The 14066-nt window shown below is 43.3% G+C and overlaps 1 protein-coding gene across 9 annotated transcripts in view; it reads left to right on the top strand.

Annotated features, from left to right (window-relative positions):
* plekha7a (pleckstrin homology domain containing, family A member 7a) overlaps nt 1–14066 on the top strand; it is a 126337-nt gene that overhangs the window by 103759 nt on the left and 8512 nt on the right. For all 9 annotated transcript variants that reach the window (XM_061823759.1, XM_061823752.1, XM_061823754.1 and 6 more), the window contains 10 exons: nt 2592–2645; nt 5039–5104; nt 7479–7559; nt 7643–7792; nt 8215–8316; nt 8416–8527; nt 9842–9975; nt 10362–10559; nt 11510–11591; nt 11672–11757. In XM_061823759.1, the coding sequence (XP_061679743.1) occupies nt 2592–2645; nt 5039–5104; nt 7479–7559; nt 7643–7792; nt 8215–8316; nt 8416–8527; nt 9842–9975; nt 10362–10559; nt 11510–11591; nt 11672–11757 (1065 nt within the window). The remainder of the gene's footprint in view (nt 1–2591; nt 2646–5038; nt 5105–7478; nt 7560–7642; nt 7793–8214; nt 8317–8415; nt 8528–9841; nt 9976–10361; nt 10560–11509; nt 11592–11671; nt 11758–14066) is intronic.

Genomic DNA, 14066 nt, shown 5'->3' with positions numbered 1-14066 from the left:
ACAAGCCAAGGTCATGGTTCCAGAATAGGGGTAAAAAGCCAGAGGTAGGGTTTTCAATTTGGTTTTGGGTTTGAAGATGGGTTTTCAAACAAGGTTTTGCAGTGGGGTTACAAGCAATGTTAGGGTTTTAAATAAGTCTTTTAAACAAAGTTTAGGATTTTGAAAAAGTGTTTCAAATCCGAATTTAGGTTTCAAGCCTGTGTTAGGATTGATTTCAAGGTTTTGGTCATGGTTAAATTAATCAGTGCCTTCCTCATTGTATGACGGTAAAAGACGTGGCAGCAACCGGATCTGAACTGCACTAATTGGTTGAAATGTAACACTCTTGGTGTGTGTTTGTGTGTGGTTATAATGATGAAATGATGACGGGTGCAGCCCAATGAGCTCACCCTGCTCCTCATTCAGCTGCGCCGCCAGCAGGCCAAGATGGCGGCCGCCCGCCAACACACACTGGCGCAACTGCAGCGTCACGAGCCGCTGCCCGCCGGCCTCCCCGTCGGCCCCAGCCCCTCTCCTGCGCTAACTCACCTCAGTCTGTTGGCCGACACCCAGGTGGGCGGCCCCCCACCCACCCCACCCCCCGACCGCCTTCACCATAGCAAGGCCAGGTAGAGGTTGCCCCTATGAAAGAAACCCATTGTTTGCTATTGTATTTCACAAGATATCATTGGCGTAGTGTACACGATAGAATTAAAAATACACAAGGGAAAAAGAAAGACAGCACACAGTACATGACTCTGTTTTGGTGAAGTGGTTCTGTCTTGGTATACGTCGAGTGAAGCTTTCGTTACCAAAATGGCCTGGGGTGGAGATGAGGCAGGCGGCTACACAGGGATTGACAAAATAGCCATGTTGTCTCTATTTTCAGTCGCCTTTCCGACCCTTCTAGCAGCCCCCCATAAAGGGACTAGCAACAAATATAACCACTTTTCGTGAAGTTACAGGATTCTTCTGGAGCAGGTGTCAAACATACGATAAAGATTCAATTGGATTTTCACCTCCAAAGGCAGCGTTTGCTCAAGTTCATCACTGGAGCCTTTGGAAGTCAGGGTCTTGTGACGAAGCTCGCGGCTCCTCAGTGTCACCACCTTTGTCGTCATATTAAATGCCATTTGGAGAAATAATAAATAAATACACAAATAAAACAACAAGCAACAATTTAGTGATTATTTTTTTAGTCGTAGTATTGGAGACTGATTAGCATTTTCTCAGTGCAGGGTCGTATCTAATATAGTGGAGACTGAAATCCTGATCTATGTGCCTCATCAGTTTTGCTGTAAAGCTGTGATGTACCAGATTCTTTTCAAAGAACTCATAAATTAACAACATATAATATAAATCAGAATCAGAACCAGCTTTAATGGCTAAGTGTGAAAAAACACACAAGGAATTTTTCTCCGACAGTCGGTGCTCCCCTGGTACGACGTTCAGACCAAAGAACAAGGAACAACATAGCAACGAGAACAAAAAACAAGAGACATTTCTGTTTATTTAATATTCATTAATTAATATTATTTAATATTCTCTGATGGATTGGTTCTACGGTGTTTGAAATATTCAAGTTGAGAAACAACCAAGTCACCCTTAGATCCTTTGAATTTTCAGTATGCAAACCTTTACCTAAACATTTTGGGGTCCGCTATTTAAATGTTAATGAAATCCAATTTCGGACATCTCAGCACGATTAAGCTGCTTTATAGTTGACAGTCAAGGTCAACAATGTGTTTCGTGGCAGCCTCTACCGCCAGTTTTCATCATCAGTCATCTTGGGACATTTTCATGTGTTACAAAGCAGCAGTTGTGTCTGGTGTTCTTGCCGGCAAGCTTTCGTGTGGTGTTTTGTTTTTTTGTTGTTGTCATGTAGCATGTAGCTTCCCTGCCTGCTTGGTTGACTGTGGACGTGAGACTGTCTAGTGAGTGAGTGAGTGAGTGAGACTGACGATGTTTTCATCAGTTTATGTTATTAGTATTGTCGCCATAGGAGTGACGATGTTTCCATGCAAAGAGAAATCGGCTGAGGCATTTTTGTGATCCATACAAATATTACGTGACACGAGTGTGAATGCTGAAAGAACATTCGTTTTTTTTGCCTGATAGTGTTATGTTTTTACAGATGACAGACACTGTAAAATGTGTGTGTGTGTGTGTGTGTGTTCGGGGGGAGGTCTTCAACATGCTCAAGGGTGTATTTGTGAAAATAGTCACGTCATAGAAGGAGACAAAAAGCATCTGGAGTACAAATTTCTTGGGAGTTTTGTTTTTCAGATGAGATTTGTAAAAAAAAAAAAAAAAAAATCTGACAAAATTTTTATAAATAGTAGTGACACATTATTCATTCAACAATGAAGTTAAGATGCGTTTGAGGCTGCAGGGAAATCATAAATATTGACGTCTGTTGCAGCCAACTGCAAATGTATTGACTATTATGTGTTTTGCTTGCCAATAATTTGGTTTTTAGCCTTTCTGTCCCAAATTAAGTTTTTCCTTTGGCGTTTTGACATTGTTACATCATCTCCCACCATTCACATACATACCATTTATCGTTGAATTGCAATTTATAGTCACATTAAAAAAATATTGTTTGGTTGCAGGTGGACGACACGTACAAGCAGCTGAAGCAGGACCTGGAGTATCTGGACCTGAAGGCAAGACTTTTGTTTTGTATTGATTGCCTCATCGCTGACGTGCTTTACAACCCTGACGCATGTTAGCCCAGCGCGTCTCCAGCCCTGTCACAACTTTAAATGCGACCATGCACCTCACAAATAATAACAAAAACGATATTCCCGGTCTTTTAACCAAGGCGTCTGCTGTCATGTGACTGCAGCTCTTTTTTTGTTTTGACTCACAGATCAGAGCTCTAGAGCCCCTGATCCTCGCAGTTCACAGTTTGCTACTGCACTGCACTGCTGGGCCTCTCAGGCCTCTAACGACCGTAAGCTATGTGTGAGCGTCCGTGCGTGCACGCGTGTGTGTGCGTGTACGTCCATATACAGCGTGCTCGTGCATGTGAAGGCGACCTGTTCAGTTGACGCTTGAACAGCATCACGTGTCTTGCCGCCATGTGTGTGTCCCTCCCACTCATTGTCACGCACGCACACACACACAGAGCGATGTAGCAGACGCCGGCGTAGCGAAGTGGGCATGGGAAGGCTCGGCAGTGCATGTGTTGTGGCTGTGGTGGCTGTGGCTCGGTGGTGGCAAATAAGCCAGCTGCTTCAAGCGCCAGCTCTAAAATGCTGCACCTTGTGTTGCCATGACGCAGGGCTTTCTGCTGTGTGATCAAAGCGCCTGATGGATGAACGTTTGTAGCCCTCACGATCATTTTGACTGATGAATTTTTTTTCTTTTGCCTCAGGATTTACTCATTTTTTAATGACTTTTTAATTCTATTCTATTTATGTACTATCTGGTTGATTAATCACAAGGTTAACTGTGTGTCTTTGGAATTGCTGCAGCAACAGGGACAGAGCACAATGGATTTGAGCGAGTACAGAAAAAGGGGCTGAAAATTATAACAGTAATCTAAAAAGGTGCAGGTAGAATATCAGTGTACATTTCTGTGGTCTTTCCAGCAACATGTCAGGTGCCTAAAAGGGGCAATGATAATTGGCATGACAATTGTATTCATTCCTGTTGAACCGAATTGATCAGGTAGAATGAAATCTCAAAGTAAATTCACAGCAAAAAGCAAAGGGCACAATTAATTCAACCTCAAGTAATTTTCTGCTGATGCAGTTTGTAAATTTTACAAAGCAATTCGAATAGGTAAACAAATAAAAGTACAGTGATGTCTTAGTTTTCAACCATAATCCGTTCCAGAAAACGGTTCGAGAAGGGATTTGTTCGAAAACCTAATTGTTTACCATGACAATGAATAGAAAAAGAAATAATGCGTCCCAAGCCTAAAAAATTAGGCTTTTTAAAGCATTTTTAAAGCTTTTCCTGATAATAAACTGCATAGTAGAAATACATGTATAGTTTAAATACTTAATATATTAAAATAATTAAGAAATATATATATTTTTTGCTTAAAATGTATGCTTTAGTAGTAGCGTACACTAGGCTGGAAGTGCATTACCGTATCTGTAGCGACTCGGCCCCCCAGCCTCGTAAACTTTTTTTTTAGTAACAAAAGTGCAGAATAATTTCAAACAAGCAACTTGCCTTCTTTGGAGCCATGATTGGGGGTTAATACGGTAGTTCTCGATAAGAAGAAAAACAACAGTCACTACCGGGATACGTCTGTGTATAGAGGCTGCGTTATACAGAATAACAAAAGTGCACTGATTGCGGCAAGCGCGTTATGTCATTTTGGGTTTTTTTGGGGGTTTTTTTTTTGGGTGGGGCGTTCAAATTGACACTAACAAAACGCGTCATGGGTGCGTCAACTGCTTGCGCCGTGCGCGATATGTTATTTCCGGGTTTTTTCGGCGGCGCGGGGATTCACAACAAAGTGTGTCATAGGTCGGCTGGTCTGTGGGGGCTTTCGAGTACCAATTTTCGTTCGAAAACAGAAGCAAAAAAAATCTCAAAATTTTCATTCGAAACCGAGGCTTTACTGTACAAGTCCTGGTCTAAACTGGCTGCCATGAAAGTCAGCCTGCGTGACTTTTTTTTTTTTAAATCTTTATGAATTTAGTAACTCGTGTTGAATTTGATCACTCATGATTTTATCCGCAACACCTTGTTGAACAAACAGACTTTTTATTTGGTAAATTGGGTTGCAAATTAGAACTGTAATCAAAACAAGTACAAATAACAGTAGAAAAGTACAGTTATTATGTACAAAGCCATTTTTGAACCATGAAATGGAGGTCCTCATGTAAGTCGATGGGATTTTTGTGGGCGTGTCCACTTGTGCGAGGCTTCAAAGTGTCCATCGTGGTCTCCATGGCAACAGCCGACGTGGTGATTTATTTTGTTGTTGTCGTCATGCACGCGAGGTTACGTCACAGCATCGTAGTCAGCGTTCAATCTGCGTTTCATTTTCCTTCGCTTTGACGAAGACGTGAAATGTGGTTTGATCCCGTTTCAGGTGGCTGGAAGTCAAACGCTAAAGGAGTCGGGGAAGCCCGTCAAGGTCGCAGAGAGCGATGTGGATGTGAGTTTTATTTTATTTTTACTTTAATTCACATTTTGACAAGGCAACTTTAATTCACATAAGTAGTGTGATGCTTTGGTGTATGTAATCTGAAAAGTAGTACAAAATAAAAAAATATCAATTTGTGATATTGTACTTATTTTTAAACATGTTGAACAAAATGAGAAGAATTAAGTCGTTCGTGTATCATGATTGGTTCCTTCTGGTGTGTGACTTGGCTTTTGGGGCATTATATAATACAGTCATGCAGACACAAACAATAGTTTCACAATGACTGATTCTGTAAGCAGTAGCAGTATTCCTCGTTTTTCACAGATGCTCTACTTAATTTCACATTATAGCTAGTAAAAATTGAAAATTATGGCTAGTAACAATTAAATTTCCCTTATAACCAGTATGACTTCCCCTTATAACTAGTGCTAGTTATAAGGTAGCTAACTAGAAGCTAACTATAGCTAGTGCTGTAGAGCTCGTGCACCTAAGTCATAAAATCACGTGACTTATGTTTACCTTGCCATATTGCTGGTCAAGCTAGGCATTGCTTAATCCTAAATCAGTTGGAGACGCCACGGAAATGTCTTGTAGCACGAAGCCCAGAGTCTTGTCCGATACCGTCAGACATTTAGAAGGTGAAAATAAACGACGGTACATGGAAAAATGAGATAAACTCGGCAGAGAGGACCCATATTTAATGCCGAAATCAAGAAATTGGACTGTTAATTCGCTTCGGCAACTGGATATACACACAGATATGGAGAGTAAGTCGTCGAGATTTACACGGAAACGTTTGAAAGCATATAAAAGTCTGGACGCATACGAATAATTTGTTGGTGGAACTGTTGTCATCAGGAATAAATCCCACATAGTGATGGTTTCGACGGCTTGTGAACGCGGAAGTGTGTTCGGCCACACGTTAGCCTTTGCCGGAATCCAACGATCTTTTCAGCTTGTATTCAATACAAATACCAATATTTGAATAAATGACCCCTGGTTTTACACAAACTCTCATTCATTAACTATAATTGGAAAAAAAAAAAAAAGAGGACAGAATTGTCTCCATGGAACGTACCTTGGAAGCAATTGCGGCCACACTTAACCTCCGTAAACCTCTGCGACAGACAGTTTTTTATTTTTAACACTCATTGTTCTCACGTGAGCCAACTTGACATTATAAATACTTTTTGGGAATTTGAGATTGAGAAGAATGATTCCTACCTGAAATGGAGTGATCATGACACAGGTGTGTGCATATTTTGGTAGGGCACCAACCATCATGTTTAATTGCCGAAATCCATCGATCTTTTCTGGTCTTTTCAGCTGGTATTCCATAGAATGATCTCTTTGAATATCTGTCTCGGGTATTGTAAATATCCTCCGTTTCAATGTCTCACACAATGTCAAGCAGCTCTGTTTGACCGGCAATATGGCGCCGTGAAAATGGTGACATCACGTGCACGAGCTCTAAACAGTTATACTGTAAGTACGACTTAAATTCACCTTATTACATGTTCAACTTTAATTCATCTTCTAGTTTGAGTTTGGTATCCAGGTATGTAAAGTTCTTCCTTTGTACTTAAAATACACTTCGAAAATTAATAGAGCTCTGTTAATAAAAAGCGAGCCTTGCTGAGGACAGACGCTTTAGTACTTCTATATTTATGAGTGTAAAATGAATACTTGGATTATTTCCAACAGTGGCACTGTGGGTTAAATTAAAAAGGATCAATTATTCACATGGTGACCAGTTCAAGTTCCTACACGGAGGGGCACTTTGTTCCCGTCGCAACATTATTACACGAATGTTGGTGCTTGATAAAGTGAACCGAGCGTTGCTCCTGCATAATGGCGCTTTTATTAATGAGGTGCTTTGCCTCCGTGATTGTAATTCAAGGTGTCAGGTGAACCCATCCTCTTCGTGTAATGACCTGAAAACAAGTCGCGCCGAGTATCCGTCTTTGCTTTTGACTCGGAGCCCAGCGAAGGCGGGATATTGCCGCGGTGGCGTGCGCTTTCAGGCGGCGCCAGCCTAAGGTCGGGCGTGACATATGAACTACTTCTCCGTGGACGGAACTTCCTTACATGCAGACGATGTCCCATCTGTTACAGGTCTATGAACTCAGTTGGAAGAAAAATGCCTGCTTGACTTATATTCATTGATGTTTCTTTCCAGCTTTTTTCATCAATATTTACTTCAAACAACCAATTGTGAGAATCGAATTTTCTGGTGTCAAACTAAACATCCACCCCAGCTGTTACTGGTCTTATCCGATACTTCCTAATAAGGGATATGACCCGCTTGACACTGTTTAATTGGCATTTGTTTATCTTTTTAAGATCGAATATTAACTCAGAAGGTATTTAACACTCCCTGCAGGTGAAACTGAGTCGGTTGTGCGAGCAAGACAAGATCCTGAAAGATTTGGAAATGCGGATCAGCTCACTGAAGCAGGATAAGGTGAAGGCGTGTTGTCACTGAGCTGCCACACACCAAAGAACGTCAAAACCATCCAGGCCTAAATGTCACCGCACAACCCTCAGGACAAGCTGGAGAGCGTGCTGGACGTGTCCCACCAGCAGATGGAGCTGTTCCAAGAGAAGTCAGCCCACGTGCACAAGATCGCCTACCAGCAAAGACTCCTGCAAGAAGACCTGGTCTCCATCAGGGCCCAGATATCCCGGCTATCCACGGTACGAATGAATCACTGTTTAGTAACCTTATTCTTCCACGCATGCCTTTATTTGGACCTTGCTTTGTCCCGTATTTATTAACGACCATAGGAGCAACTATATGGCTTTTTTACATTCCTTCATCTTTCAAATTTTTCCCTTATCCATCCATCCATCCATTCTCTTTGCCGCCTATCCTCACAAGGGTCGCAGGGTGTGCTGGAGCCTATCCCAACTGTCAACGGGCAGGAGGCGGGGTACAAACTAAACTGGTTGCTCGTCAATTGCAGGGCACATGGAGACAGACAGCCGCACTCAATCACATTTTCCTCTCACCTAATTCACTTAAGCCTGCCCTTTATATAGCTTGCTTTGTGCTCTGGAAACAAAAGAATGGATGTTTTTTTTTTTTGTTCAAAGTGTTGCCATAATGTTCCACACAGGAAATGACGCAAGCCTGGGAGGAGTACGGTTGGCTGGAGGGTTCGGTGGAGAAGCTGAGGGCAGCGATGCAAGCTCGCATGAATCTCGGTGCCACCTCGCAGGTGAGGTCTGTTGCTGTATCGAGGCAAGACAACATTTACACATGTAAAGTGTTGTTTTTTTGTATGGGTTTTTTTTTTGTGCTGGCGCTGACAATGCAGCAAGAAAAGGGCGAGTTGAAGCGGGAGCTGTGGAGGATCGAGGACGTGATGGCAGGACTCAGTGGCAGCAAAGCCAACTACAAAGTCACCATCAACTCTGTGCAGAACCCGGGTTGGTTGCGTGGATGACAATAACATCATTTCTTATTGTTATAATCGTTTGGAATTTGAGTTTTGGCATTCCAACAATATTGTACAGATGCTTTGTCTTGAAACATTTGAACAGAAGTTGGATGTTTAGCAGACACTAGCATTTAATTAAACTGTCATCTGCTGCCTAAACAGGCTGCAGTAAATAATTTTTTGATTTTTTTTTTTTTTACTTTAAATTTCTTATTAAATACCATTTAAATTTCTTCCTTTTACATGTATTATAAAGGGTTAAATTTTCCGTTTTAATCCTTCAAATGATCTTTTCAAATTCCTTTCAAATGTCTTTGAATTCCTTCTCAATTTCTTCCAAAGGCTTTTACATTTCTTTTCAAATTCCTTTTTAAACTATTTCAGTCTGTTTTTATTGTCGTGATTTCAAATTCTCAAACTTCTACATTTCAACGAGTACATTTTAGCAATTGTTTTAATTAAATTTTAATTCCTTTGAATTAATTTTCCTCATGGTTTCCATTTTTAATATTTTAAGTCTAGAGTATCATTTTCTGAAAGTATCAGATTTTTTTCTCTGTAAAATTTTATTTGGTCCAGAGAGGGTTAAATTTGTATTTAATTTTTAATACAATTTTCCTTTTTAAATTTAAATTTCTTCTCAAATTTTTAAGTGACATTCTTTAAATTACATTTACTTTTTTGCGCAAATTCCTTTTTAATTTCTTTTTGCCTATGCCTTTCGTTTTAAATTCTTTAGAATTTTAAAAAATGTCTAATTTCATTTGAATTCACAGGTTATTTTCTTCAAAAGTAAGTAAATAGACATTTTTTTTACATTTTTTCAAAATGTCTTCAAATATGTTTTTTTTCAATATCCATTTAAATGGGCACCACGGAGGCATAACTGGTTAGAGCGTTCGCCTCACAGTTCTGAGGTCCCGGGTTCGATCCTGGACCCGCCTGTGAGGAGTTTGCATGTGCTCCCCGTGCCTGCGTGGGTTTTCTACGGGCACTCCCGGTTTCCTCCCACATCCCAAAAACATGCAACATTAATTGAACACTCTAAATTGCCCCTAGGTGTGAATGTGAGTGTGACTATTGTCTTGTCTCCATGTGCCCTGCAATTGGCTGGCAACCCGTTCAGGGTGTACCCTGCCTCCTGCTCATTGACAGCTGGGATAGGCTCCAGCGCTCCCAGTGACTCGTGAGGATAAGCTGCTCACAAAATGGATGGATCTGTTTAAATGCCTTTAAAGTTATTTTACCTTTTTTAGTTTTGAAAATGTTTTCTAAATTTCCATTGCCATGTCACTCCTTGTAGAGAGGAAGTTAGTGCCTTCCGTGTCGGAGCCCAGCGTGCCTTCTTCTTCCAGCGCCGACGTCCAGCCGCCCCCCCGTAGCTACGTCCCAAGCGTCTTCTCGCAAACGTTGCCTCCCAACTTTGTGCCAAAGTGGGTAAGTAAGACCCTGACCCTGACATGTCTGAAAAGTAAGCAGCATTAATATCGGTTATGCCTTATTACTATTACTGCATAAATGCTGAAGAGCAATTACTCATGTTATTCTCGACCCTAAAAAATTATATTTACATTCTTATTCTCAACCCTTTCTTACATTCTTCAAACCATTCCAACTTGAAACATACTTGGGACTTACAGAACTAGTAAAACATTCCCCAAACTCCCACCTACTCACAATGAAATCCCCAAACTAAACTCTTTTTCATTTTTATTTTACATTATTGTATTTATTTATTTTTAAATATGTAGTAACGTTCGCTCTCCACAACTATCCACCACTTGGAGCCATTTCAACTATTTTTCCGCTTACCGCGTTCCCAGGGAGAGGACGACGCCCCCCCCCGGCCGCCGCTCCCTCACCTGTACGACTACGAGGAGACTCCGCCCACCGTGCCGCCGCTGCCCAAGGAGGCGTCTGCGGTCATCCGCCACACGTCGGTGCGAGGTCTCAAGCGGCAGTCTGACGAGAGGAAGAAAGACCGGGAAGGCGGACATTACGTCTTCAATGGAGACTGTAAAGTACGCTCACACCCTCTTCGCTTCCCCTTTAGATTGAGTTTTAATTTCTTTTATTTCTTTGAAATGTTTGCTTATTACCTAAAATAACTGGGGTGTTATGATAAAGCTAAGCTAATTTAGCTAAACTTAGATTGTTGTTAACCAAGCTGATCTTAATTCTCCAGCTTTGTGGCTCATATGAGTCTGAGTCATAAGATTCTGCACCAAAAGTAGTTTTACATTGCTAATTTTTTCATCTACATTTCTCCACCGCTACAAACCATACATGCAGTCTATTAATTTCTGTATTCCAAATCTTCCCACATTTTCCAGAAGTACAAATTTTTTTTCTTGCAAAAAACAAAAAAAAAAAGACCAAGACGTTGCATAATAAGTTACTCATCTTTCCCATTCCAAATTTAAACAGTTCATCTAATTGGGAATATTTAGACAAAAATCTCACCAATTCACACAGTCCTCAATCCCACTTCCAGACTGCTACATTTTCACAATACATTTTCCAAATTATATGGGTTTCATTTTATTCCGCACTTGTTGACTCCTTAAAGCCATTCCAACTTCAAATTATTCATCCCATTCACGACACAAATATAACAATCTGAATTTTCCTTGTAATTTTTTCCACACTTGTACAGTTTTTGAACTAAAACTCCCGAATTGTATTTATCCATTTTCTTCCATGTTCCTTGACATTCCAACTTAAAATGGTTCATTAATAACATTCCCCAAATTTTGCCAATACAATTCCCAAATGAAGAAATTGTTTTACATATTGACCTCCGCCTTCCACATTTCACGACTGATTCCAACCATTCATACATAAAGTCTGACGTTTCAACAGTTCAACTCCATTCCGCACCATTTGCGGTCAGTGTCACATCTTTAGCACAGCACAAAGTTTCACAGAAATTGCATTCTCTCGTTATATGTTGTCATTTGAATGCTCGCAGCCTGATTTGCGTTCATTCCTGAGTGAACCCGAGCTGCCTGCCATCGCTCACCACAACGACTTCCACTATCCTGAGCATAAAGGTATTGTTACCGGAACGCTAATTGTGTATTGACGACTTTGTCATCCTTATTTGTTTTGATGATGTGATCTGGTTTGTCAGGTGCATCATGGCAGACGGCGAACCAGTCGGACGCCGTGTCGTCATTCGTCACTTTGAGGAGATGCCCCGGCACCGCCGTGGACAGGGTGAGTCCTCACTTTACTTAAGTGGAGACGGTAACTTTAACGGCTAAATAAATAGCTTGCAGATGATTTCATTTCAAATAAATGCACTTCAAGTACTCTATGTGCACAAGAATCTTGGATGGAAGGATGGAAGGAAGGGAAGGAGGGAGGTAGGATGGAAGGGAGGGGGGATGGAAGGAAGGAAGTTAGGGAGGGAGGAAGGAAGGAAGGAGGGAGTTAGGAGGGAGGGAGGAAGGAAGGGAGATAGGGGGGGAGGAAGGAAGGAAGTAAGGAAGGAAGGAAGGAGGGAGGGAGGGAGGGAGGGAAGGAGGGAAGTTCGGGTGGGAGGAAGAAAGAAAGGAAGGAAGGAAGTTAGGGTGGGAGGGAGAAGGAAGGAAGGAAGGTTAGGGAGGGATGAAGGAAGGAAAAAAAGGAGTCAGGGCGGGAGGAAGGAAGGAAGGAAGGGAGTTCGTTAGGGAGGGAGGGCGGTGGAAGGGAGTTAGGGCGGGAGGGAGGAAGGAAGGGTTAGGGTGGGAGGAGGGAGGGAGGGAAGGGGGAACTTCCGGTGGGCGGGAAGGAAGGAAGGAAAGGCGGAGTTCGAGTGGGGGGAGAAGGAAGGAAGGAAGTTAGGGAGGGATGAAGGAAGGAAAAAAAGGAAGTCAGGGAGGGAGGAAGGAAGGAAGGAAGGAAGGAAGGCGGGAAGGGAGTTAGGGAGGGAGGGAGGAAGGAGGAAGTTCGGAAGGAAGCAGGCATGGGAGGGGGGGCAGGAAGGAAGGAAGGAAGGAAGGAGGGAGGAGGAGGGAGGAAGGGCACGGGGAAGGAAGAAAGGAAGAGGAGAAGGAGGGGGGAGAGGGAGAAAGGAAGGAAGGAAGTTAGGGAGGGAGGAAGGAAGGAAAAAAAGGAAGGTAGGGAGGGAGGAAGGAAGGAAGGAAGGTAGGAAGGAAGGAAGGGAGGGAGAGAGAAAGGAGGGGAAAGTAGGGAGGTAGGGAGGAGGTGAGAGAGGAAGGAAGGAAATTAGGGAGGGAGTGAGAGAGGAAGGAAGGAAATTAGGGAGGGAGTGAGAGAGGAAGGAAGGAAGGCAGGGAGAGAGGGAGGGAGGGAGGGAAGGAAGGAAGTAAGGAAGGAAGGAGGGAGGGAGGAAGGAGGGAAGTTCGGGTGGGAGGAAGAAAGGAAGGAAGGAAGTTAGGGTGGGAGGGAGAAAGGAAGGAAGGAAGTTAGGGAGGGATGAAGGAAGGAAAAAAAGGAAGTCAGGGAGGGAGGAAGGAAGGAAGGAAGGAAGGAGGGAGGGAGGGAGGGAGGAAGGAAGGGAGTTAGGGGGGGAGGAAGGAAGGAAGGAAGGAAGGAGGGAGGGAGGAAGGAGGAAGGGCGGGGGAGGAGGAAGAAAGGAAGGAAGGAAGGAGGAAGGAAGTTAGGGTGGGAGGGAGAAAGGAAGGAAGGAAGTTAGGGAGGGATGAAGGAAGGAAAAAAAGGAAGTCAGGGAGGGAGAGGAAGGAAGGAAGGAAGGAAGTGGAAGGTAGGGAAGGCGGAAGGGGCGGGGGGAGAGGAGAGAGAGAGAGAGAAAGGAAGGAAAGTAGGGAGGGAGTGAGAGAGGAAGGAAGGAAATTAGGGAGGGAGGGAGGAAGAAAGGAAGGCAGGGAGAGAGGGAGGGAGGGAGGAAGGAGGGAGGTAGGATGGAAGGGAGGGGGGATGGAAGGAAGGAGTTAGAGGGAGGAAGGAAGAAGGGAGTTAGGGAGGGAGGGAGGAAGGAAGGGAGTTAGGGAGGGAGGGAGGGGAAAGGAAGGGAGTTAGGGTGGAGGAGGAGGGAGGGAGGAAGGAGGGAAGTTCAGGTGGGAGGAAGAAAGGAAGGAAGGAAGTTAGAGTGGGAGGGAGAAAGGAAGGAAGGAAGTTAGGGAGGGATGAAGGAAGGAAAAAAGGAAGTCAGGGAGGGAGGAAGGAAGGAAGGAAGGAAGGAAGGAAGGGAGTTAGGGAGGGAGGGAGGAAGGAAGGGCGTTAGGGTGGGAGGAAGGAAGGAAGGAAGTAAGGAAGGAAGGAGGGAGGAAGGAGGGAAGTTCAGGTGGGAGGAAGAAAGGAAGGAAGGAAGTTAGGGTGGGAGGGAGAAAGGAAGGAAGGAAGTTAGGGAGGGATGAAGGAAGGAAAAAAAGGAAGTCAGGGAGGGAGGAAGGAAGGAAGGAAGTTAGGGAAGGAAGGAAGGGCGGGAGAGAGAAAGGAAGGAAATTAGGGAGGGAGTGAGAGAGGAAGGAAGGAAATAAGGGAGGGAGGGAGGAAGAAAGGAAGGCAGGGAGGGAGGGAGGGAAGGAGTTTGGAATGTATCCCTTTAATAAACGGACATT

Source organism: Syngnathoides biaculeatus, chromosome 6, assembly GCF_019802595.1.
Source record: "Syngnathoides biaculeatus isolate LvHL_M chromosome 6, ASM1980259v1, whole genome shotgun sequence".
NCBI lineage: Eukaryota > Metazoa > Chordata > Actinopteri > Syngnathiformes > Syngnathidae > Syngnathoides > Syngnathoides biaculeatus.
The sequence above is the reverse complement of the archived record's forward strand: the minus strand, read 5'-3'. Positions and strand labels throughout refer to the sequence as shown.